Below are 22,541 nucleotides of genomic sequence, written 5' to 3'. Positions count from 1 at the left end.
GCATAGGCAGCTATTCCATACTGCAAGAGAGACAGGTTGGGGTGAGCTGTATCAATGAAAGATGAAGATCTAGAAAACTCCAGTCTAGCTTTTGGCATGTCATATGAATTACAGTGAAAGTGACGGAAAGGTGAGGTGGAAGATGAAATGCAGTGGAATGTGCACAGTATCAAACTTGATTTAGATCATTTTCCTTTTCTCCTAATTCAACATTCAATGAAAATGGCAGTCCCCCAAATCAATGGCTTTCACAGCATAAATCTCTGCCACCTCTCCAAACACTTGTGCCGCTTTTATTCTGGGAATTTCCTCCATTGGCTAAGGTGGCATACAGTATCCATCAAGATCTGGCACATCTTAGGGAGCAGAATTTTCTTTTCAGAGACCAGTGTGATCCTGTTTGCCAAGGGGGACCCCAAGCCTAGAATTACGCTTGTCATTTTAAATAGCAATTTGCCGTATGTTTACAAGCTACTGATTTGGGTCTTGGAGAAAAATCTTTATCCTTTTCTCCATGCCAGACTGTTAGATGTCAAATCAAGAACACTTCTGAGGCTCTGAAGCTGGGGGTTTGGGCACTGGCCTGTTTAGATGTGGACATACCAGCTCTGCTTCCAAAAACTAGTGGGTAAGTTTGTCAGAAGCCATGGAATCACATGTATTTGTAATCCTTTACCTTCTGCCCCCTTTTAACTGCATTAAAAAAAAAAAAAAAAAAAAAAAAAAAATATATATATATATATATATATATGGCTTTCAAAATTAAAGTTCGCAAAAATATATCACTCTCAGACATGGTTGAAAAAAAACTTAAGTGTGTCATCACCAAATTTAAAAGCTTATTTTGACACAAAAATTGATCTACCACATGAAATTTAATTTGGCAAAACATATTGAAGTTGATATTTCTTTGAGAATATGCTTTTGTTGGCTGAGGATGGGGGGAAGCCACAGGGTTTTCAGGAATGAGTGGGCAATCACCTTTCAAGGTGATTTTTCCTGTAAAGTAAAATAATGCCTGTTTTTAAAAAGAATAAGGTCAGGGAGAAAAAAAGTCCGGGACAGTTTTTGTGTGTTGTTTTTTTTTTTTTTTTTTTTTTTTTGCAAAACCTCTACCCACTAGTTGAAATGTGAACTAAGCTTGTTCCAGAGACCCTGCTGGGGTGCTCCACAGACTGGCTGCATTTGGGGGTTCAGTTCAGACCATCATGCAATGACAGCTCATTCACCCTCTCTCAGGATCTGACTGGCCCTGGAAGGCTTTCTGGTTTCACTGAAATAATCTGACTGACCCAGCTGAGGGCAAGATGTAATTGTGGACAAGCTTCAGCCAGCAGTTTGCCTTCACAGATACAGCTAGTTCATCCGCACAAGACAGGCTGGGGGTGGGCTGGCACGCCCTGGGTGGGCAAGAGGGAGGGGTTTGGCCTGAGGTGTCTCAGAGGCACAGGGGATCTTCAAATTTGCCCAGTTCCTTCCTGGAGGGCTACAGGTAGCCAGCCCTGTGTTGTCAAAACCCAGGGTTCGGCAAACTTTATTTGAAAGGGCCAGACAGTAAATATCTTCAGCTTTGCAGATTACCTGTAGCCTCTGGTGCATATTAATTTTATGTATTTATTTTACAATCTCTTAAAAATGTAAAAACCATTCTTAGCTCATGGAGCCGCATGCTATAGTCTGACGACCCCCAAATTAAACCTTTCTGCCTGTCTACCAAGCTTTTTCTCTCTCAAGAATATCTTGACATTGTGTCTGGGTGACTGACACCAGATACGTCCCTCAATTCAAGTCTAGGGTGCATGGCAGCGTGACTTGCCAAGCTCACTTGGTTCTTATGGAAGCTACACCCAGAGCCGAGGCTCGGCCCCAGATCCCTCCTTTACTCCAGCACAGCCGCTAGGAAGAATCAGAGAAACGGGAAGCAGTGTTTGCACTTCAGGAAGGGGAAACTGTAAACATCTGTGAAACTTTTCAAAGGTCTCATTTCTCTCGGAGAAGCTGCCGCCAAGTTGCTCCTGCAGAGGGGCTGATGGTTTCTTACTGCTGAAATCTCCCTTTCCGCCCCCAAATGTAAATAGGAGGGCTTAGTGCATCTGAGTGCCAGGGCTACTGCAGGACGCCCTGCCACACGCCAATGCTTCCGAGACCCAACCCCAGCCTTGCTCGGTTCAGTAGCAGATGAGGCTCAATAACGCTTTGTGGGTCCTTCCCCCATACTGGGGCAATTTAAACTTCACCCTTAGCAACAACCGAGAACATCGCATACATGTTTCCCCCACCTTACCCCAGTGCCCGCCAAACACGTACCACCCAGCTGCAAAACAATAAAACCAGGACCGCCGACTGCCACGTGGCAGTTAGCTCAACCACAGTGCCCAGTGCTTTCATCTGGCTTCACCTAAGCAGGGCTTGGTGCGGCCAAGTCTAAACCCTTTTTTGGGGTCCCAACCAAAAAATTGTTTTTTTTGGGGGGGGGGGGACCCTGACACAGCATTATTCCCTGGAACAAGCCTTGGTCATTATTGTGTTTTCAAAATAAAAAGCACGGCAAGAACAGAGGTAGGACTGATGTGGCCATCCAAGAGTTTTCCCAAAAGGGCCTGAATGAGCTAGGACGTGTGCCACGTTGGTGATGTCATCACTGCAACTCTTATTTTTCATTTTGCAAATGTTAAGATTTGTGATGTGTGTGCGTCTCTGTACACACTCTCCTTCAGACACAATTCTTCTCGGAGAAACACGACTTGAGAGTTAAGAGTTCTACGTCTACCGCCCGAGCCTCCGGCAGTCCCACACCACCCAACCGCAATCTCCCCTTTCAATTTTTGTGCTGCGTGTTTGTTATTTTTGTCGTTTCTCCTCCTCTGTATCACGACTGTTTAAGAGAAGGCAAGATATGAGGGGCTGGCCGAAATCCACAGCGAAACGAAGGGTAGGCCCATATGAAAATCGAAGTCCAGACATGGTAAAAAGCGGGTCAGCTTTTGCTCGCCCCTGAGGGGCTTTTCAAGTTTCCTGGGGTGGGTTTCCCTGACAGTTTAGAGGTTGCGATGGGGTTCCTTGGTGTTGAGCGGGCCTCGTGCAGGAAGGAAGCCTCGCTTAGCTTGGCGTCCTGGGGGTCGGCGATGGTGGACGGGTCAACCTCAACGGACAGGTCTTCTGTCGAGAAGTTGAGACTTCCGAGCTTGGCCAGGGAGTGTGAGCGCTTCAGCGGGGAGGAGACGGTGAGGCCCGCCAGCCGGAGCCGAGTCTCGATCTCCTGGGTCCGCTGCTTTACCAGGCCTGGCTTCCCTCGGACGCTGTGGATGCTGTCGCTGCTGGAGCTCCGGGTGAGGTTGGAGCTCATGGAGGATGAGGTGGGAGTGTAGCAGATGGTCTTCAGGAAATCTTTTGAGAAATTACTGGTGTGATCCAGGCGGCAGAGGAAGGGACTGGGGCTCTTGAGAGAGGTGCCTTCTGATGGAGCGGGGGCAGCCTCTGATTTCTCATCAATCCCTGCTTGGCTGGGCAAACCTGGAGGGGCCCCCCACGGATGGAAGGGGACCAGACCCTGGTTTTCTTCGGGTATGCTGGCCTCTAGCCTGCTGGTGATGCCGTCTCTGAAGGGCGATGCCGCATCTGCCGGCCTGCTCTTTAATCTTTCTAGCTCTTTGGTGTGCTTGCGAACCAAGCCTGCCTTTTGCAGCTGGATGATGGATTCCTGGTGCTGCATCAAGTAGCTGTTGGGTGTGGGTTTCTCGGATTCTTTAGTGAACAGAAGCCGCAGGTCCTTAGCTGGCTTCGAGTCTTTCTTGGCGAGCACCTCTTCTTTCACTACTTCCATGCTGGGAGGGCTCTTATCACAGTGAGAATTCTTCAAAAGGAGGGGCTTTGGCAGGACTTTTTGGGGCTCTCTGGAAGGTTCCAGAAGGCTAGCTGGTGGCTCTGAGGCAATCCCAGATCCAGAGCCAGAGCCAGGGACAGAGCTACTGGTGTCTGGCCTCCTGGAGCCTGCTGGTGGTAGAAACTGGGGAGCTTCGGTTGGGCCAGAGGCCAGCTTCTCCAAAGCTCGGGACCTGCTGGACGTGTGGGCCATGGGGGAGGTTGTGAGGTGGGGCAGGAAGGCTGGCTGGGTGCAGATAGCGGGCACGCTCGGGGTCTCACTCTGCTCCCCGAAGGCCTCAGGAGCCCCGCTGGTCATAGGGTACATGCAGTCGGCACAGGATTTGTAGGAAGGCTTCACTTTGTTAAGGATCCCAAAAATAGCATCATGCTGAAAGGGGACAAGAATACCGTGAGAGTGCAGGAATAAGCCACAAACCAAAACATATAAGGGGGGGCATGGACACCTTTAAGAACCTGCTTGACTATGAATAATGGAGCTAGAGATGAGTTAGAGATGCCCACGCGGGCTTTCCAGGAGCTAAGTGCCCAAGATCCTGGCACCCCAGCCACACAGCCAGCAACGGTCGGGAGCAGGGCCCCAAAGACCTCCCCTCTCCAGCCTGCCTCTGCCCTGCTCCGTGTGACCCCATCTTGAGCTGCAATCTCATCAGGAAAACAGGGGTAACAGCTCCCACCTTGCAGCAATGTGAGAATTACATGAGATAATGTTTTTTGGCACAGTGGGTGCCCCTCCCTTTCTTTCCTTTTCAGAAAGAATTTGCATTTAGGGAACTTGTAGCCAGAAAACAACCTTTCCTGTCTAGCGTGCACATAGCACAGCTCCAAAGAGCCGGGATCTTACTGTGGTTTTTGTGAGAGAGACGGCAAAGGGTTTTTAAAAGACGCCAAGAGAGACCCAAATGCAGGCATCTGCATGGGCCAAGGTGGGTTTTATATACCAGTGGGAAATCTGCTGATACTGTTTCCCAAGGAAAAGCAACCTGCCTTGTGGGCATGGGGGCCTGAGTGAGCGTGTCTCTACATCCCTGCCTTTTTGACGGGCAGCTCGACGGTGCCCATCCCTCGTGGACCAGTCACTAAGCTGCTTTCTGGGCTGTGAGAGCGAGGATGGAGAGGCAGGAGGGGAGCCAACTCTCTCTGGGAGTTATTTGGTTTTGAGATTCCTAAGCTGGTCTAAAACAAAGCCTTCCTGGCAAAGGGCTGATGGCTGTAGGTGTCTCAGAGTGACGTCTCCCTGCCAGGTGAGGCTCGGGTGACACCATCAGCAGAGCAAACATGGGTCCCTCGAGGTAAGAAGGCTTGGGCCAGTCCAGTACTGGAGGATTTAACTTCCCTGTTTGCAGTGTAACATAATAGTAACAAACCCACTTTCTATTCAATTGCCAGATTTTTAAGTGCTCTCACTTGAGAATCAAAGCTACCCCGTGAGATGGGCAGGGCGAGGCCAGCGGACACAAAGCTCCTTGCCCAAGGCCCTGTGGGCTGGTGGGTCCACTTCCGACTGATGGAGGGACAGGAAAAGCCGGCTAGAACCAGGATTTTCTGAGACACCCAGGCTGAGGATAAAATCTAGTTGCAGATAATCCACCCAATATGACAGCCGTAAGAAACCGACGGAGTTAAGCATTAGAATCCGAGTTAGGAGATTAGATATTTGATGATGTTGAGGAATTGTTCATTTTTAAAGGTCGTGATGGTGTTTTAGTTATGCTACATACTGAAATATTTATGAATAAAATGATACATCTGGGATTTGTTTCAAAGTAATCCAGGGTATGGGGAAGTGGATGGGGGTGAAAGGAAATAAGAGACGTATACTGATAAATGCTGAAGTTGGAAGTCAGACATTTTACGTTTTTACATAATAAAATAGAAAAGCCAGAGTTGGCAATGCTGCCCGAGATGTGAGTGGGGCCGCTGGGGAGCCGACAGCACCCAGGACACTGGTGGGATCCCTTGCAGCTCCCTGTATACGTACATTCTACCTTCCTATCTGCCTGCAGAATCGCTCTCGGAAATGAGCCACTGCTGGAGAAAGAACTGCATGGTGGCAGGCAGGGTTATGGGGGGCTCTTCTGCAGGGTGGGATGGAAGTGAGGTGTGTGTTGCCCCCCACGCAGGTTCCGTGCCTACCTCGAAGTCGTCGGGACAGCTCCTCTTGCTGTTGTTGTTATTCAGGTTTTCCCGGTTGAGCAGGTTTTTGTCGAGCTGGGCTGAGGGCCGCCCCCATCTCCCTGCTCCCGGGCCCTCCTCCCTTTCCATCTCCTCCACCGGGGGCAAGGAGCTGCTGGGGGCTTTCGGGATCCCAAACTCAGGTCTCTTCTTCACTTCCTTCTCACGGAGTCCAGAACCTTCCTGGGGATGCCTGGCTGGCACGGGCGCCTCTGCTGGCTGGGTGGCTTCCACCAAGAGAGCAACCCTTTCGAGGTCCTCGAGCTGGACCAAGCTGCCAGTGTCCTCGTCGTCGGGGGAAGGCAGGAGGGGGTCTGGGAGAGGCTGGAAGCAGCAGGGAGAGGCGGGCCCTTCTGGGGCCCTGCTGCCTGGGAACCCGGGGTGGGTGGTGGCGTCCGGCCCGGGGAGCTGGGCATCCAGGGTGCCATCCAGGCTCTCCGGCAAGAAGTCCCCGGGCCCTGTGGGGTCATCTGCAGCCTGCGGGAGGCTGCTGTCTGTCTGCTGGCGCCACAGCCTGTTGTGCCGTTGTTTGCTACGGGGAAGAAGGGCAGGGGGGGGAAGGTTAGCAGAGAAGTGCAGTGCCCAGAGATTTGGGAAGAGGGGTGGGAGTGAGCAAGGAAAGGGACGGTCCCAGGCACAGGACCTATGGCCTGCGGAGGTAGAGCCTCTCTCTTCTCACTTGTTCCTGAGAAAGACAAGGAGGAAAGAAACAGCTCTGGGACCCCCAAGTCGTCGTGGCTCCTACAAGAAGCCTTGAATGACTCTCTGGTTGTGTTACGATGATGCGGCAGCTGCGTGAACAGAGTCTAAACTTAAAATTCTGCGTCCCCGTGCATTAGTCCCACCTTATTCAGGGACCCTCGGCACGTCGCCCACGTTCCATCTCTCCATTTCTCTATCTCTCAGATGAGAATAATAATCCTCTTCTAGCCATACTGTAAGCAAGTTATGGAGATCAAAGCAAAGAGGACGTACAAATACACATATGCTATTATAACAATGTAAACACACACAGTACATGAGTGTAACGTTCGGAAGATCCCAGAAAAGTGAAAATTTATAGGTTGAAGCGATTATAGGAGCCAGTTTTAAAAACATCTTTCTAATACTGTGGTATTGTTTTTATAATATATTTTTGAAACATAGGGCTGTAAAAAAAAACAGAAAACGGTCTTATAATGAAATAAGGAAAATAAGTCACCTCCGTGAACCTTATCTGGAGTAACACACCACATGGGGTTGTGTGGGTTAAGTGAGACAAGGCAGAGAAAAGTAAAAAAGTACAGCGTGAATTAAGGATTTGCTGTTGTTCTCCAATGCACGGGGAGTATCACGGTGATTTGCTCTTTGTCCTGTGGGCATGTTCCAGGCAAGACCAAGAGTGCCCTGGGTTTGGGCTGCAATTCAAGGTCAAAGCTGTGCTGCTTTGAATCCAGCCAGGAAAGCCTGGCATGGATGGCGGCTAGCGGCTGTCAGCTAAGGGAGAGGAGAGCAGGTTGCATCTTCCTTCTCCTTGCCCTGAGTGGGGATCTGTCCAGCCACTCTCTGGGTGATAGGGAAGGACTTTGGAGATGGCCAGAGCTGTTTTCCGGACTCCTGCTTTCTCAAACTTGGCCAAGAAGCCAACAGGCAGGGTAGGGTGGACTTTGCCTGTGGCTTCCTTCCAGACATAAACCAGAGAGGCTCAATTTTTTGTCCACAGACTAAACAGAATGGGAAAGGGGGGAAAAGTGAGTCCCGAGAGACTGGCTTCCAATGGAGAGCCTGGTATGTGCTGGAATCACAGTGGGGACCCACCCGGGGTCACTGGAGGCCCTCACCGTGGCAACAGGATAATTTAGGGGCCTCCGTGGATCAGGCGCTCCCTGCCCTGGAGGCAGACAGCCCTGGCTGCACGTCTCCCCTCTGCCGTCCACTGGCTGAGGGATGTCAGACAAATCAATCTCCCAGTCTCAATTCCTTATCTATAAAAGGGGGAGAATCTCTACTTTGCACATTTTTATTTGGGTGGGTGTGACGGTTGGGTTCATGTGTCCACATGGCCAGGTGATGGTGCCCAGGTGTGTGGTCAAGCAAGCACTGACCTATTATTACTGGAAGGACACTTCGTGGCTGACTAATAAACCAGAAGGCTGGTTTATTAAATCATCAGTCAGTTAACCACATCCGTGGCTGATTACATCTATGATCAAGTAAGGGAGTGTCTCCCACAATTAGAGAATTCAATCAACTGGATTTAATCCAATCAGTTGAAGACTTAAGGGAGAAAAGAGAACTTTCGTTTCTTCTTCAACCAGCCAGCCTCTCCTGGGGAGTTCATCGAAGACTTTCATCAGAGTTGCCAGCTTCTGGCCTGCCCTTCGGAATTTGGACACGTGCATCCCCACGGTTGTGCCAGACACTTTTATAAAATCTCACGTTCACAGATATCTCCTGTTGGTTCTGTCTCCCTAGAGAACCCTGACTAATACAGTGGGGATTAGAGATTTCAAAAAACAAGCTCTGTTGTTTACTGAGTTTTTGCCCTGTGCCATCTGTAAAGTTAAAAGTGTGCATTAGTCATGCAAACTGCACAATGACCTTTAGATGAGTCTTATAATTCTTAACGTGGAAGAGGAAACTGCGGCTCGGGGAGACTGATGAGCCTGCTGGCATTGCACAGCTGGTAGGTGGTGGGGCCAGGTCGGGCTGCCCCCGCAGTCCCTGTGTGTGCCCTGCAGTGTCCTGCAGCGGAGTTTGCACACAGGGCCTGGCACAAAGGGGACCCTCGAGGAACGGAGGGGAGGTGCCCACGCCCATGGTGCACACAAGGCCTGGCCCTGGCTTAGGAACCAGGCACCATTCCCTCCAGAAGCAAGACAAGCCTTATGTGCGCGCCAACAAAATCAAAACATCCCTCCTGGAAACCACTTAATCAAACCCCAAACAATAGCTGTTTTTCTCAAACTGGCTCTCCCCAGGAGGCAGGACTTGAGCTGCAGAAGCCACTGCCAGGCTGCACGGTGGCAGGCTCGGGACGCCGAGGGCTGGTGTCGGGGGCAGGGCTTCTTGGGCTCGCCTCTGCCAGCCCTTCTCTCCAGACGGTCACCCACCTTGCGTCCAAGATGCCTTCATACTCAGACAGCTGCCTCATAAACCCCGCGTTGGGGCGCGTGATGCTGCGCTTTTGCTTCACGTAGTTATAGGCCTTCTCCAGGGGCCAGCCAAACTCCTTCATCGCATAAGCTATGACAGTGGATGCGGATCGACTGACACCCATTTTGCAATGCACCAGGCACTTGGAATGATTCCTCCTGCGGGGGTGGGAGGATAGAAATTAAGAGTTTAAGAACTTCAAACAATTTCATTCTCATTAGTTTTACCTAATCAGTTTTTTTTAAAACCTTGATGTTATCTCACTGCCCAAATCCTCCGATGTCCTAATGTTTGTGGAACAGATGCTCACACACCCTCTAAAGGAAATAACTTGACTGGAAAATCAATTAGCACACAATGGGAAATCAAAATAAACCCGGCCTTTCCTACCCCAGTTTTGCCAGGATAGCTCTAAAAATGGGCTGCCTTCAGGGACAAAGTGGGAGTCTTCTTTGGGGCAGGCTGGACCAAAAAACCTTTTGCTGAGAAGCAACTGGGTGGCTAAAGAGATTTCTGCAAAAGCTGCTCTGCTGCTACAGCAGACCCGAGAGCTTTAAGGCCCCTGGGAGAGCAAAGATGCTTGTCAGGCAGGAGGTCAAGGAGCTGGAGCAGAGGATGGCCGTATTCTCCACTCCAGCTAAGAGAGAAAAGGGTGGAAGGAGATGGAGCTGCTATTTGTAAGAAGGCGGAACTGGCCCTGGCATGGCTGATTTCACAGATAACAGTGTGTGTCTAAGCATCACTTGCTCAAGAATAGGAGGGAAAGCAACACTAGGCTAGAACCTGCAGCTTGCTTGTCTGTGCTAGAAACAGACTGTCCGCAGGTAGGAGCAGGCTCCAGGTTCCTACATCCTGTACTCAAAATTCCTTCCCACGCCCGCTTTTTTCTGAGTGCTGGTGTGAAGTCTCCATCCAAGGAGCCCTGACTCTGTCCCCTGGGAGAACAGAGAACTAAGATTTGGTAAGGACACATTATGTCACTTTGACTTGGGGGAGCAAGTGTGGGTCAACACAGAAGACGGTGTTTTTCCTAATGGCATCTCAAAGAGTTTAACTCTTTCTCTTTCTGACTTCAATAAAACAGAACTGTTCCGTGAGAGAGTAATGTGAGGATAAAAGATGGGTGAAACTGGTGACGGGCTCAGGGGCTGGGGTGGACATGTTCTCTGACAGTTCCGGCTGTTTTAGCTGAATAGGAAATGGCACTAATTTAGGTGGAGAAAGAAGCGTGAGCCCAGGGCGCTTGTCTGAGCAGGTTTCTCTTGGGAAAGTGGCCCAAAGGTGCTCTAAGTGCCCTGGCCCCTTCTTTGGGTCAGTCACTCCCTAGGGATATAGCTCCAGGAGATCCACTTGGTCGGCTCCTTGCCTGGAACCAGGGCTGGTGGAGACACGGGTCGAATTCACGATCAAGAATAGGTGGGAGGCAGGGGTGTAAATCTCCCTGGCAATGCAGAATATGACTCCCGGGGATGAATCTGGACCCAGCAGTGTGGGACTGAGAACATCTTCTTGACCAAAAGGGGGATGCGAAATGAAATGAAATAAAGCTTCAGTGGCTGAGAGATTCCAAATGGAGTCAAGAGGTCACTCTGGTGGGCACTCTTATGCACTAGATAACCCTTTTTAGGTTTTAATGTACTGCAAGAGCTAGAAGTAAATACCTGAAACTATCAAACTGCAATAATTCTATAACAATGTAGCTTACAAGGAGTGACAGTGTGACTGTGAAAACCTTGTGGATCGCATTCCCCTTATCCAGTGTATGGATGGATGAGTAGAAAAACAGGGACAAAAACTAAATGAAAAATAGGGTGGGATGGGGGGATGATTTGGGTGTTCTTTTTTACTTATATTTTTTATTCCTATTTTTACTCTTTCTGGTATAAGGAAAATGTTCAAAAATGGATTGGGGTGATGAATGCACAACTGTATGATGGTACTGTGAACAGTTGATTGTACACCATGGATGATTGTATGGTATGTGAATATATCTCAATAAAACTGAATTAAAAAAAAAAAAAAAGAATAGGTGGGAGAGAACTAGCTCCTTAGGGCCACCATTAGGAAAAGACCAATGTTTCCTTTCCCCTTTGGTGCTTGGGGTCCATGACCTAAGGCCAAAGGACGATGAGATGGCAAAGCCTCTTGAAGTCAGCAGGCTCTGGGTCCGGGTTGGCTAACCTCTGCCCACCTGACCTGTTTCTTTAGTTTCTCTGTCCACTTACTTCGCCTTGTTTATAAAGTGGTAAGCTTCATTCCAGTGGGCCAGGAGGTCTGTCGTCTCTTCGTCGTAGACTCTGATGTTATGATATGCAAATAAGCCCGGAAAAAAATTATCTATTTCTCTAGTTACATTTAAAATGTAGTCAACACTGCAATGAGAAGAAAGTTAAAAAACACATTTGGAGAATCGGAAGGAGGGACTAATGGAACCTGAAGTAACAAAAGACGGGGCAGAGGAAAAAAAACTAAATAGGTCAAAATATTAATAAAGGGTATATGTTTGTGGTGGCATGTTTGTTTTTGCTTAGTGGTAATTTAAAAAAAATATATTTTCTACTCTATATGATGAGACTATATTATATTTATACGAAAATAAATTTCTTTATTAAAAACTTACACAAAGAAAAACCCATTTACAACATTGCCAAGCAATGTTAACTGTGACAGCTAAATAGATGTATTACTTAAATAAATCTCTAAACTCTTTAAAGCTTCAAAATTCATAACTATTGTGAGTATACAGAAGCTTTAGAAAGAAAAAAACAAGGTTTCCACTTTTAAATTGTTAAAAAGTAGAATTTATCTATTATTTATGTCCTTGGGACATAAATATTGTTTACATTCTTTAAGGATGTAAATAAATGAATAAATACTTGAGAGGGTCTCTTAAGCCCAGTTCTGTATTTCCCTAAGCTGAACTAATACTATTTTCAGAAGACTACAATAATTTCAGGAGTTAGAAAGTATCGCAAATAGATTCCGTATAAGAATACTTATAAATGTTTTTAAAATAGCCTTAAAAATCACTATTCATTCCTAGCAAGATGGAAATCATATGTAGTTTCACTGCCCTACATTTTAAGAAATAGTATCTGTTGAAAGAACACATCATAGCCAGTAGCTCTACAGATATATTTTAAGATTTGTTTAGTCTTGTTTTTAAATGCAGTAATTCAAGAATGCCATCATGTCAGATCCACAGAATGGTGATTTTGTGGCTGTGCTGTTTTGTTTTGTTTTTTTTAAATGTCCAGGCATCTGTTCTTGAAGGTCTAGATTTAAACATTTTTTTTTCCCCTGCTGCTGAGCATTTCAGGTCCACAGACTAAGACAGGCATATGTTCCTGGCCAGTACCAAATCTTTAGCTGCAAGATTCCCACCAGGCCCCAAAGCACAAAATCAGATAGAACCAGGAGTGGTACAGAGAGCAGAGTTGTTCACTGCAAAAGGACAGCCTGACGAGCGTGTCCGAGCTCGGATTCTCAGCATCCCTGCAGGGCGGTGAGGCGGTGGGAAGGAACTCAGAGCCTGTCCTATCCCGTTTGAGTGCGATTTAGAAATGTTCTCCCTGATGCACACAATCACACAAAACCCCAGTAAAATCTAAACCCCATGAATTATTCAGCGTGTGGCATTTTGGAGCCCATCTGCTTAGCTATGCAAATCGGCCCCGGCAGCCACTCCAGAGACCCGGGTGCGGGCAATTAGAGATGGGCAGCACCAGCGCTCCACTTTGGCAAGGCTGTGCGTTTCTAAGCCGTCTGGAAGTACGAGGGGAGACGAGGGGAGCAGACTCACCCTGAGCCCTGCAGTTCCTCCAGATTGGATGCATTCCATTCAGAGCCCTGGGGGACAGATCACACAAACCCCCGTGAGTGAGTGTCACATGTCGGCCTCAGAGCTGCACACGGGAGGCAGGCTTGGCCCTAGCCCTGACGGTGAGAAGTTATTTCCCAGCCTCTTGGCTGAAAGAGGCTGGAAGCAAGGTGGGGTTCCAGAGGTTATTCCCGGCACCATCAGCATGTGGGACAAGGAGGGAGGGAAGAGAATGGGCCCTCCCTGGCCCCTTGGCCTTAGGGAAAGGGAAAGTCCAGGAAAGCCTGCTCCCTATCTCACCACTTCCTTTCCGAAGATTCCAAAGTGATCTTGTACCCAGAGGCAAAATGGCCAACAGCCTCCCTCTCAGGAAAGAGGTACTTTCACACATCACTAATTAGAGCAAGAATCATTATACCTTTTCTGGGAAGCATTTTGGCAATATTAAAAAGGTTCACACCCTCTGACTCAATAATTCCATTTGCAAAGAGCTATCCTAAGGAAATAATCAGAATTCATGCAGAGATTTACGTACAAGGATATTTACGGTTCTTTGCGGTAACAGAACATTGGGAACCGAAAGGTCCAGCAAGAGGAAATTAGTAAAATAAATTATGACAGATCCATATGATGGAGCTATTAAAATAAGTCATACATTTGGAGAATATTTAATGGCATGGGGAAACACCATATAATGGGAAAAAAATAAAAATAGAAAAAAGGCAGGACAGAAAACTACATAACCAGTACAATTCTTTCCTTTCTTTTTTCCCTTTCTTAAGAAACAGCTATATATGGGTACAAAAGAGAAAAGATGGAAAAATCAATCGACCAAAATGTTAACAGTGACTACCTCTGGATTTGTAGGATTGGGGATGTACTTTATTTTCTTCTTTAGACCTATTTATATTTCCAAGCTTTCTACATGTTTTAACCGAACAATTTTTAAACGGTATCAGTATAAAACAAATCCTCCAATTCTGAGCACTTAAAGAACAAGGAAGGAGGGGAAAAAAACGAAGGAAAAATTGTCGCTTTCTGCTTAGTAAATAAATGCAAATGACACAGAGTTTGCAAGGAGCAAAAGGACATATCCAGTCTTGCTACAAACTTCCTTTCCCAAGAGGCAGATAACCTCAGGACTCTGAGCTGGACATCTGTAGGCCCTAACTGGATTTTCGTGTTTGAGGGAGAGGCTCAAACATAAAAATTCCTTTAGTATCTCTCATGGAAAAAGTGACATAAAGCACCAAACCACACCAAAAAAATAAGGAAAGCAGGAAAGCGCCACTAAGGCTGTGTGTCCTTCTTGCCATGACCGCCCCCTAGTGGAGAGAGACAGGAGGGCAGTGCCTTCAGCAGGAAAAATAATCTACTGCCGAGGTAGATCACTGCCCGATGCTCCCCGGCGCGAAATCCATTTATTTATATACATTTTAAAGATATATAATGATCTATACATTTGGAGAACTATTATTTCCTACGAACAGAAACCAAAATCATTCATGTCTTCAGCAGCCAGCAGAAGTCCTCAGCTTTCCCAGGAAGTAATTTCCCTTCCAATAGTAATGGTTAGCATTTATTTAGAGCCTACAGGAACTGGTCTTAGTGTTTTAAGTATGCATCTTAGTAACTGCACAAAGACAAAAATAGGCAAAGAGACTTGCTCAATGAGAGACGGGGAGTCAGGCCTGGTGGGTCTGATTTTCATTACATGATTTTCATTACACCACGCTGCCTCTTCTAATTTTCTAAACGTGCCTTCCTCTTTAGTGTCTCTCTGAATTTGAAAAACGTGCCAGTTGCCTTCTACGGAGATTTGTTGCATTGACAAAATCTGAGCAAGAGATGGAGGGTAGTTAGGACAATCAGGGCAGCCACCCCCTAGCTTTTATGACTGCCGAGGCTGGTTTCTGCAGTGGGTTCTGGCACGAGCCATTGGGAGTGGCTTCCAGGACACACACGGGGCATGGGGAGCTACATTTCATTTGTTCACGGGGTCTTCCCTGTTGTTTCTCACATCTCGGCGTGGCGAAGCCTAATTCTGGGGTCTGGTGAGTAGGCTCCCCTTAAGAACTTGGGGCTTTTTTAGCTCACAAACCATTTGGAGATAAGTGGATGGGGCCTACGTGTTAGGAACCAAAGACGACAAAGGGTTCTGAGAGTCTGAAAACAGCTGCCAGTGGACTGTGCCAAACAGCTTTCAAGTAACTCACCACAGCTCAGCTGGGAGCCTCATCTCAAACATCTGGTTTGAGAGCAGACCAGGAGGCTGCGAGGCCAGAGAAAGGGTCAAAGAGGGGAACTCCCTTAAGTGCCTCCAGGATTGAGGCCTCCAGGAACTCAAGTTCTGGGCCTGCTTTCCCTCTCTGCCTTGCTGCAAGCCCCAAACAATCAACGTCTGGTTTATGCCCCCCAAACCAGATACCGCCATGTGCCGTGCCTTACGAGATAAAGATGATCGAAGATAAGGGAGGGCTTGTCCATTTGTCCCAAGATAAGGAGCATCTCGTTGTCTATGAATTCCTTGAATTCTTTCAAGTTACAGTTCATCTGCTTCTCTAATTCGTTGCGTATCTGTGGAGTGGGAAATATTAGGGAAAAGGATTTGTTAAAGAAAAGAGTTGTCCACCTCCAAAGAACTAAAACCATGACGTGAACTGTGGCTCTTTTCCAAAAAGGGGGGAGCTTTTTTTCAGAGGAAGCACACATGCATTTAGACACATGCATGGTATGTTGGTGGGTCACGGGAATGTAGGCTATTCTGCCTCTAAGTCCTGGAGGAGGGTTATTATTTCAAATAATACATTTGATTATTTGGATCTTTTCTACCGAATTTAAAATAGCTATACTTTTACAATCAAATATTACTGCTAAAACCAGTGCCAAAATCAGTTTCATCTTGCTTTTCATCAATAAAAAGACTATACATGACTTTTTAAAATGGTTAATTCCATCTTCTTAGAGCCACCTAGCAAAAGCTGTCATTATAATTCATTGCATTCCTCGAATAAGAAGCAACGGAAAAAAAAGAAAAATGTGATCCAGAAAAATATTAAAAGGCCAATGGAGGGCAGCCCAGGGTTTACAACTTGCTAGTAAGTAGTAATCATGAGAAATACGAGTTTGCTGTATCTCAAGTAAAGCACGCGGTGCAGGGTGCTGGCTGAGAAGAGGAAAGGGTGCTAATAAGTCAACAATGTATCTTAATGAATTCTCACAAAAGGTCTTAGAGAGGAAGCTCAGGGAAACTTGTCCAAAGTCTCATAGCTGGTAAGAGGCAAAATTTTCCACTGAGCCCTGCTGCCTTTGTGCAAGGAGGCAAAGAAAAGCCTCTGAGAGCCAGTGAGCAGATCGGCAAAGAAGAGTGGGTGGGGGCACACTTCAGCCTCACTTTTGAGACCAGGACAGATGAGGGCTCTCTGACTTCTGGCCTGTCTAGAAGGGGAAGCTCTCTTACTTCTTTGGAGGTCACATTTTCTAGATCCTGACTCATCATGATGCTTCGGAGTTTGGCTTTGATGAGACGTTCGGTCCTCTCCCCTTCGGTGGGCCTGGAAAGAAATGATCTTTAGGAATGCACAGAACTACAGGGAGTTGCAGGGCAGAGTTTACAGGAACACCAGATGCTTCTGGGTCTAAACATAACGTGGCCTGAGTATGTAGAGCTAACTTCTTGGCATGTTTGTTCTTGGGGGGCAGAGGAGAGGGACAGGCTCTGCTTCTAGAGCACCCACAGGGGTCAACAAAGCAGAGAGCAGATCAAGAGGATGACCAGTGATTTGGAAACTCCGTCCTGTGTCACGTTCTGCAGAGATTCAGGATCTCAGAGCAGGAACATGGAATTGCCAGAATAACATCTCCACGCCAACAGGCCTTTCAGTCTGCTTAGACATGTCTGGGCATTAAGAAGCCACTGAGCCATAAGGCAGTCCGTCCCAGCTATTTCCAGCTCCCACAAGCTCTTCTCACATGGAATCAGATCTAAGGGGTCTCCCTGTAACTTCTACAAAATCAGCCCTACTTCTAACTCGAGGGGCACACAGACCAGGATAATCCCTCTTCCACACGGTGGTCCTTCAAATATTCAAAGACAACTATCCTTTCTCCCTGACTCTTCTCATTTCTTTGAGGACTTGCATAATGTGGCTTTGAGGCCTCTCCTAAAACGCAGGGTTCCAGAGGAGCACGACACTCAGGGGTTGGAAGGTCCTGGCCAAGAAGGACAAGAATAGCCTCCTTCTTCTAGAATTAGACTTGGATTAACACGGCCTCAGGTGGCACAGGCTCTGCTGGAGGCTGCGTGGCATTTGTGGTGCACTGCTGCCGCTAAGGCTGCATGTTTGGGGATACGGGGAACAGGACGTCACATTTATAATTCTCCTAAAAGCAAAGGAAGAGGCTTTGGAAATTAAGTCTTTGGCACCCTGAAGAGGAGAGGCCAAACCACAAAGCGCTACCAAAGGGCCGATGAAATACGTGGGCCACACATTCCTTTGAGAATCCTATGGAAGTTAGGGACCTGTTCCCCAGAAGTGCGCTCACACACAAATTTGCCTATGATTTTAAGGAGATCGCAGACCCTTTAGCCTGCCAAAGGCCATGCACGGGCCCTGGATTAGGAATCCCTGCTTTATGTGCTGGTTCTGGGAAAGGCAGCCCTCAGTCAAGGGACCACAGATCTGGTGCAGACTCAGGGTTAGAGCCCGGAGGGGGCACGGATGAGGCTGGCGGTCCTCGGCCCAGCGCGCGTGTGTGGGAAGCAGCGTGGCCACTCACTTGTCGACATACAGCGCAGGCGAGTCGGGCCGTGTGGACTCCAGGTCCTGCATGGCGTTCCACTCGTTGATGCAGCTCTGCTCAGAGCTGATGCAGCTCTCGTAGTAGGTGGCCCAGATGAGAGCCACGCCCCCGGGGAAGTAGTTGTGCCTCCGGGCCACTTCGCAGGCCTTGTGAAGGACCTGCAGCGCAGACCTGCAGGGGGAGGAGGGGGACAGTCAGGCCGGGGCAGGCACAAGGAGTGCCAGGTTCTTCCCCCTGAAAAGGCGTTTAAAATGGGGCAGCGGGGAGGGCGTCAGGGCTTCCTCACTGGATTTGTTCTTACATGTAAGTGTAGTGGGAGGGGGTACAAGGCAGGCAGAAAGCTACTGCCTGCCAGTTAAGATAGCCAGTCTCTGTGACACATGCCTCAAATCCAAGAGTGGACAGAACATCCTTCAGCATTTCCAAAAAGGAGAAAAATAAATAAAAATAAAACAAAACTTTCCACTCTCAGATCCAGCTGGTTCACTTGCTATTTTTAATTCCATCACATAACTCCAAATAATTAAGATTTACTCCCGAAGCTGTTACCTTCAACCCAGGAACTACGATGAAGCCTGACACTTGGAAGGAAAGTCTTTCAATATGCATTCCCAATAGTTGAACTTCTAAGACCATCCATCTGCCATTGTTACGATAGCTTAGGTGCTTAGATTTCCTACAGATACGAATTCTAAGAAATTCATTTTAATTCAGAAAACAATTGAAGAAGTTTGGAGAGGTTGAGCACAAGCAGAAGAAACAATATTGAAATTGTGAATGTTAAAATGATTGATTTAATCACTCCTGTTTTACCTCTTTTTAGAAAAATATAGGCTGAAAGTTTCTCAGTGAATGGGGTAAACTAGATATCAAATAAGGGGGAAAGAGTATAGCCTTGGAATGGTTGCAGAGTTATCAGAGAATTGTTCAACAAAATGTTAAATGTTGGTGGATCTGATTGTCTGGATAAGGGTATATTGGAGTTTTCTCTGTATAGGGTTTTTTTTTTTCCTGTTTCTAAAGCAAATGATTCACCAGTTGTATAAAAAGTATTGCAATCCACTTAACTTCTCCCAGCTTTACATATTTGTCCTATCTCTAGGCTGGTTGAGGGAACAAACTTGAACTGAATATTTACTATATTTAGCTCTGGTCCAGAAATTTTTGGAAAACCATGTGGGCAATATTTTTTACTTGCCTAAAAGAGAAAGAGATTAACAAATTATCCTGGGACTCAAAGAAACATCTAGGACATCTATTGGTTCATTGTCTGAGAATTATGATTTCATGCTTTTCCCCCACATGATCCTGAATTGACAGCCGTGTGGAGGAAGCGAGAAGGTAAAATGAAGCACAATATCGACGTGCTGCCCACGGGACACTTCTGAGTACCTCTCAGTGTACCAGAGGAAAACGTAATTATTTTGAAACACTGAGAACTCTTCTCATCAGACGCCAACAGAGCTCTCCTGAGTCTTTTCCAGATGATTCAAGGTGGGCTGTTGGGTTGGGTTGGCTGCATATGTGATATGTGCACCCCCTCCACAGAAGAGAGAGGCTCTACCATGACAAGCCGTGCATGTGACACATTTCACCCAATGTAGACTTTATCCACGGGGACCTCATCCCAAAAGCGGTATCCTGGGGGCGGGGGCCTTGCCCCACCCAGGCCCTGGACCCCACCCTTGGGGTTCTGTCTTCCGGTACCCTGTGTGGGCGGGCACTCTGCCCAGGCCCCTCACCCTGTACAATATATGACTGTTCATGTGTTTACGACCACCCCCTTCAACAGTCTGTGAACCCCACAAGGACAAGAGTTCCATCCTCTTTATGCCCCCCAGAGGCTCTGTGCTTGTGTCCTGGGTTCAATGAATGAGTGACTTTCAGCTGGACTGGCATTTTGTCAGCAGGCACTGGAGATATGTAAAATGAATGCACCCAGCGTGGTTGTGAAAACCTGTGGCTCACACTCCCTTTATCCAGTGTATGGATGGATGAGTAGAAAAATGGGGACAAAAACTAAATGAAAAATTGGGTGGGGATGGGGGGGCGGGGTGGTGATTTGGGTGTTCTTTTTTACTTTTACTTTTATTTCTTATTCTTATTCTGATTATTTCTGATGTAAGCAAAATGTTCAAAAATAGATTGGGGTGATGAATGTACAACTACATGATGGTGCTGTGAACGGGTGATTGTACACCATGGATGACTGTATGGTATGTGAATATATCTCAGTAAAACTGAATTTTTTTTTAAAAAAATGAATGCACCTAAACAAAACTCTAAGTAGAAGGGGCTTTTGCAATCTTGCTGTCAGCTAGGGAAATGTTTCTAAGGGGTCCCAAGTCCCTAAAACTGTACTTACCACATGGCCTGGACAGATACAGGCTTGAAGATGTGCATCCTCCCCGCTGTGCTCACGCTGAATCCACTGAGAATGAAAAACAAAAAGACAGACAGTCATCCTCAGAAATCCGATCCTCTCGCCAAGTCAGCTGGAGTGGGGGTGGGGGTGGGGTGTAGACACTTGGGCAAGTGTGTCTCCTGCTGTACTGGACACAAGGACAACAGTAAAAAGGGAATGTTCTCAAATGATGAGGACTTGTTCTTAATCCAGCCATGTGAGTTCTTCCAAAACCCGAAAGCCCAGCCAAGCGTGGGAGCAACGACAGCATTTGACGGCATCTCCTTTCCCTTCCGACAACTGTGCCACCCCTCCTGTTGTTTCCTGCCCCAGGTACCCTGTGGAAGGCTGAATTATGTACCTTAGAGGAAACATGTTATTAACCTTAATCCATTCCTGTGCATGTGAATCCATTGTCAATAGGACCTTCTAAAGATGCTATTTTTTTTTTTAGGAAAGGTACAGCCCCAAATGAATGAGATTGACCCTCCATCCTATCACTGGAGGCTTTACAAAGAGATTAAGTCAATTAGAGGAGTAGAAGCTGGAAGTCAATGGAACCCAAAAGAGAACAGAGAGGACATTGCCATGTGACAGAAAAGCCAAGGACCCAAGGATCGCTGGCAGCCAGCTCCAGAATGGCATGGACCTCGATGGCAAAATTCCACCTCACTGACGCCTCGATTTGGGACTTTTCCTAGACTCAAAACCATGAGTTGATAGACAACTGTTGTTTAAGTCAACCCACTGCATGTTTTAGCAGATAGGAAACTAAGACATACCCTGTCTTTTTTTTGTTAATTGCACAGAAAATATATTAATGGAAAACAAAATTTAAAAAGGAAGATTTCCCCCATAGTCCCACCACTTCAACAAATGAAATTTTTATTTTTTCCATCCAATCTTATTGATGAGACAACACATTTACTTGCTTGTGATCCCAGTGAAACAACAACTTCCTGTTCTGCTTTTTCCTACGCATCCCAGTACATCCCCTGGGAGCCAACACATGCCAAATCCTGATAGGCCTTCACCCCTTGCCTACCTGCCCAGGCCACACTACTTCCTCTTTTGCAGTATCCAACGTTGCACCTGAAACTGTTGTACCTGCCAGATGTATGTCTCTTCCCCCCACAGGCTGTGGGCTCCTGCTGTATTCCATTCATCTGTGAATCCTCAGGGACCTCACATAGTGAGGATTCATTTAACAAAGCAAGGTAAATTAATGAATATCATTTACTCCACTGCTTCTCTTGAACCGCACAGAGCAGCAAATCTCCTGTAACACACTGCCTTTGATACTTGTGCCAGTTTGGATGTATTATGTCCCCCAAAATGCCATTATCTTTGATGCAATCTTGTGGGGGCAGATGTATTAGTGTTGATTAGGTTGGAACCTATTGGTTCAGTGTTTCCATGGAGATGTGACTCAATCAACTGTGGGCGAGAACTTTCACTGGATCATTTCTATGGAGGTGTTGCCCCACCCATTCAGGATGGGTCTTTACTGGATCATTGCAGTACTTGAAAAAGAGCCACACAGACCCAGATGCAGAGCAGCTATGAGTGACATTTTGGAGAGCAACTGAGACTGCCATTTTGAAGAGGAGCTGCAGCTAAGACAGGACAAAACACCTCAAGAACAAAATTTTGGAGAACGCCATTTTGAAAAGCAACCTGGGAGCAAGTAGGTGCCAGCCACCTGTCTTCTGAGCTAACAGAGGTTTTCTGGACGCCAATGGCCTTTCTCCAAGGAAAGGTACCCTATGGTTGATGCCTTAGCTTGGACACCTTTATGGCCTTAAGACTGTAACTATGTAACCAAATAAACCCCCTTTAAAAAAAGCCAATCCATTTCTGGTATTTTGCATTCTGGCAGCAACAGCAAACCAGAACATACTTCATGACCCAACTCCCCTTATGCAATGTCCAAAATGTACCCTTCCTTGTGCAGCTCACGGGAGGGCAATATTATTTCTGCTAATGTCATAAACAGATTGCGTGGGATTCTGTGGCTAATGATTATCCAAGGATACCCAACCCAACTCATGTATCAAAGTCCAGAATGAAAAATCCTTAACAAAAACAAACAAAAAAAATCTCCTTACCCATCTCCATCAAGGTGGATTTTTGTGTCACTCCAGAGTCGAAGAACCATCCCAATAGTGCAGCTCTTACTGGGTGGTAGGAAAAGAGAGGACATCCCAAGTTAGCGTCCACTCATGTAAACACACAGTCTTCCCGTTCTCGCGCTCTCAGCCCAGCCTTTCCAGTTCTCAGAGGGGGGTTCCCATGTGACCTGGAACAGACTGCTAGACTCCC

At 47.0% G+C, this 22,541-nt stretch overlaps 1 protein-coding gene across 7 annotated transcripts in view; it reads right to left on the bottom strand.

Annotated features, from left to right (window-relative positions):
• Positions 1–1,071: 1,071 nt before the first annotated feature.
• Positions 1,072–22,541, bottom strand: part of SSH1 (slingshot protein phosphatase 1) — a 58,319-nt gene continuing 36,849 nt past the window's right edge. For all 7 annotated transcript variants that reach the window (XM_037816992.1, XM_037816993.1, XM_037816995.1 and 4 more), the window contains 10 exons: positions 22,328–22,396; positions 20,181–20,246; positions 17,792–17,986; positions 16,473–16,566; positions 15,461–15,589; positions 12,995–13,041; positions 11,418–11,564; positions 9,150–9,350; positions 6,019–6,589; positions 1,072–4,252 (listed from right to left, as the gene is read on the bottom strand). In XM_037816992.1, the coding sequence (XP_037672920.1) occupies positions 2,978–4,252; positions 6,019–6,589; positions 9,150–9,350; positions 11,418–11,564; positions 12,995–13,041; positions 15,461–15,589; positions 16,473–16,566; positions 17,792–17,986; positions 20,181–20,246; positions 22,328–22,396 (2,794 nt within the window). In that variant the 3' untranslated portion in view covers positions 1,072–2,977. The remainder of the gene's footprint in view (positions 4,253–6,018; positions 6,590–9,149; positions 9,351–11,417; positions 11,565–12,994; positions 13,042–15,460; positions 15,590–16,472; positions 16,567–17,791; positions 17,987–20,180; positions 20,247–22,327; positions 22,397–22,541) is intronic.

The sequence above is a fragment of the Choloepus didactylus genome, chromosome 23 (assembly GCF_015220235.1).
Source record: "Choloepus didactylus isolate mChoDid1 chromosome 23, mChoDid1.pri, whole genome shotgun sequence".
Lineage (NCBI taxonomy): Eukaryota > Metazoa > Chordata > Mammalia > Pilosa > Megalonychidae > Choloepus > Choloepus didactylus.
Note: the sequence above shows the minus strand (reverse complement) of the source record. Positions and strands in the feature narration are given on the sequence as shown.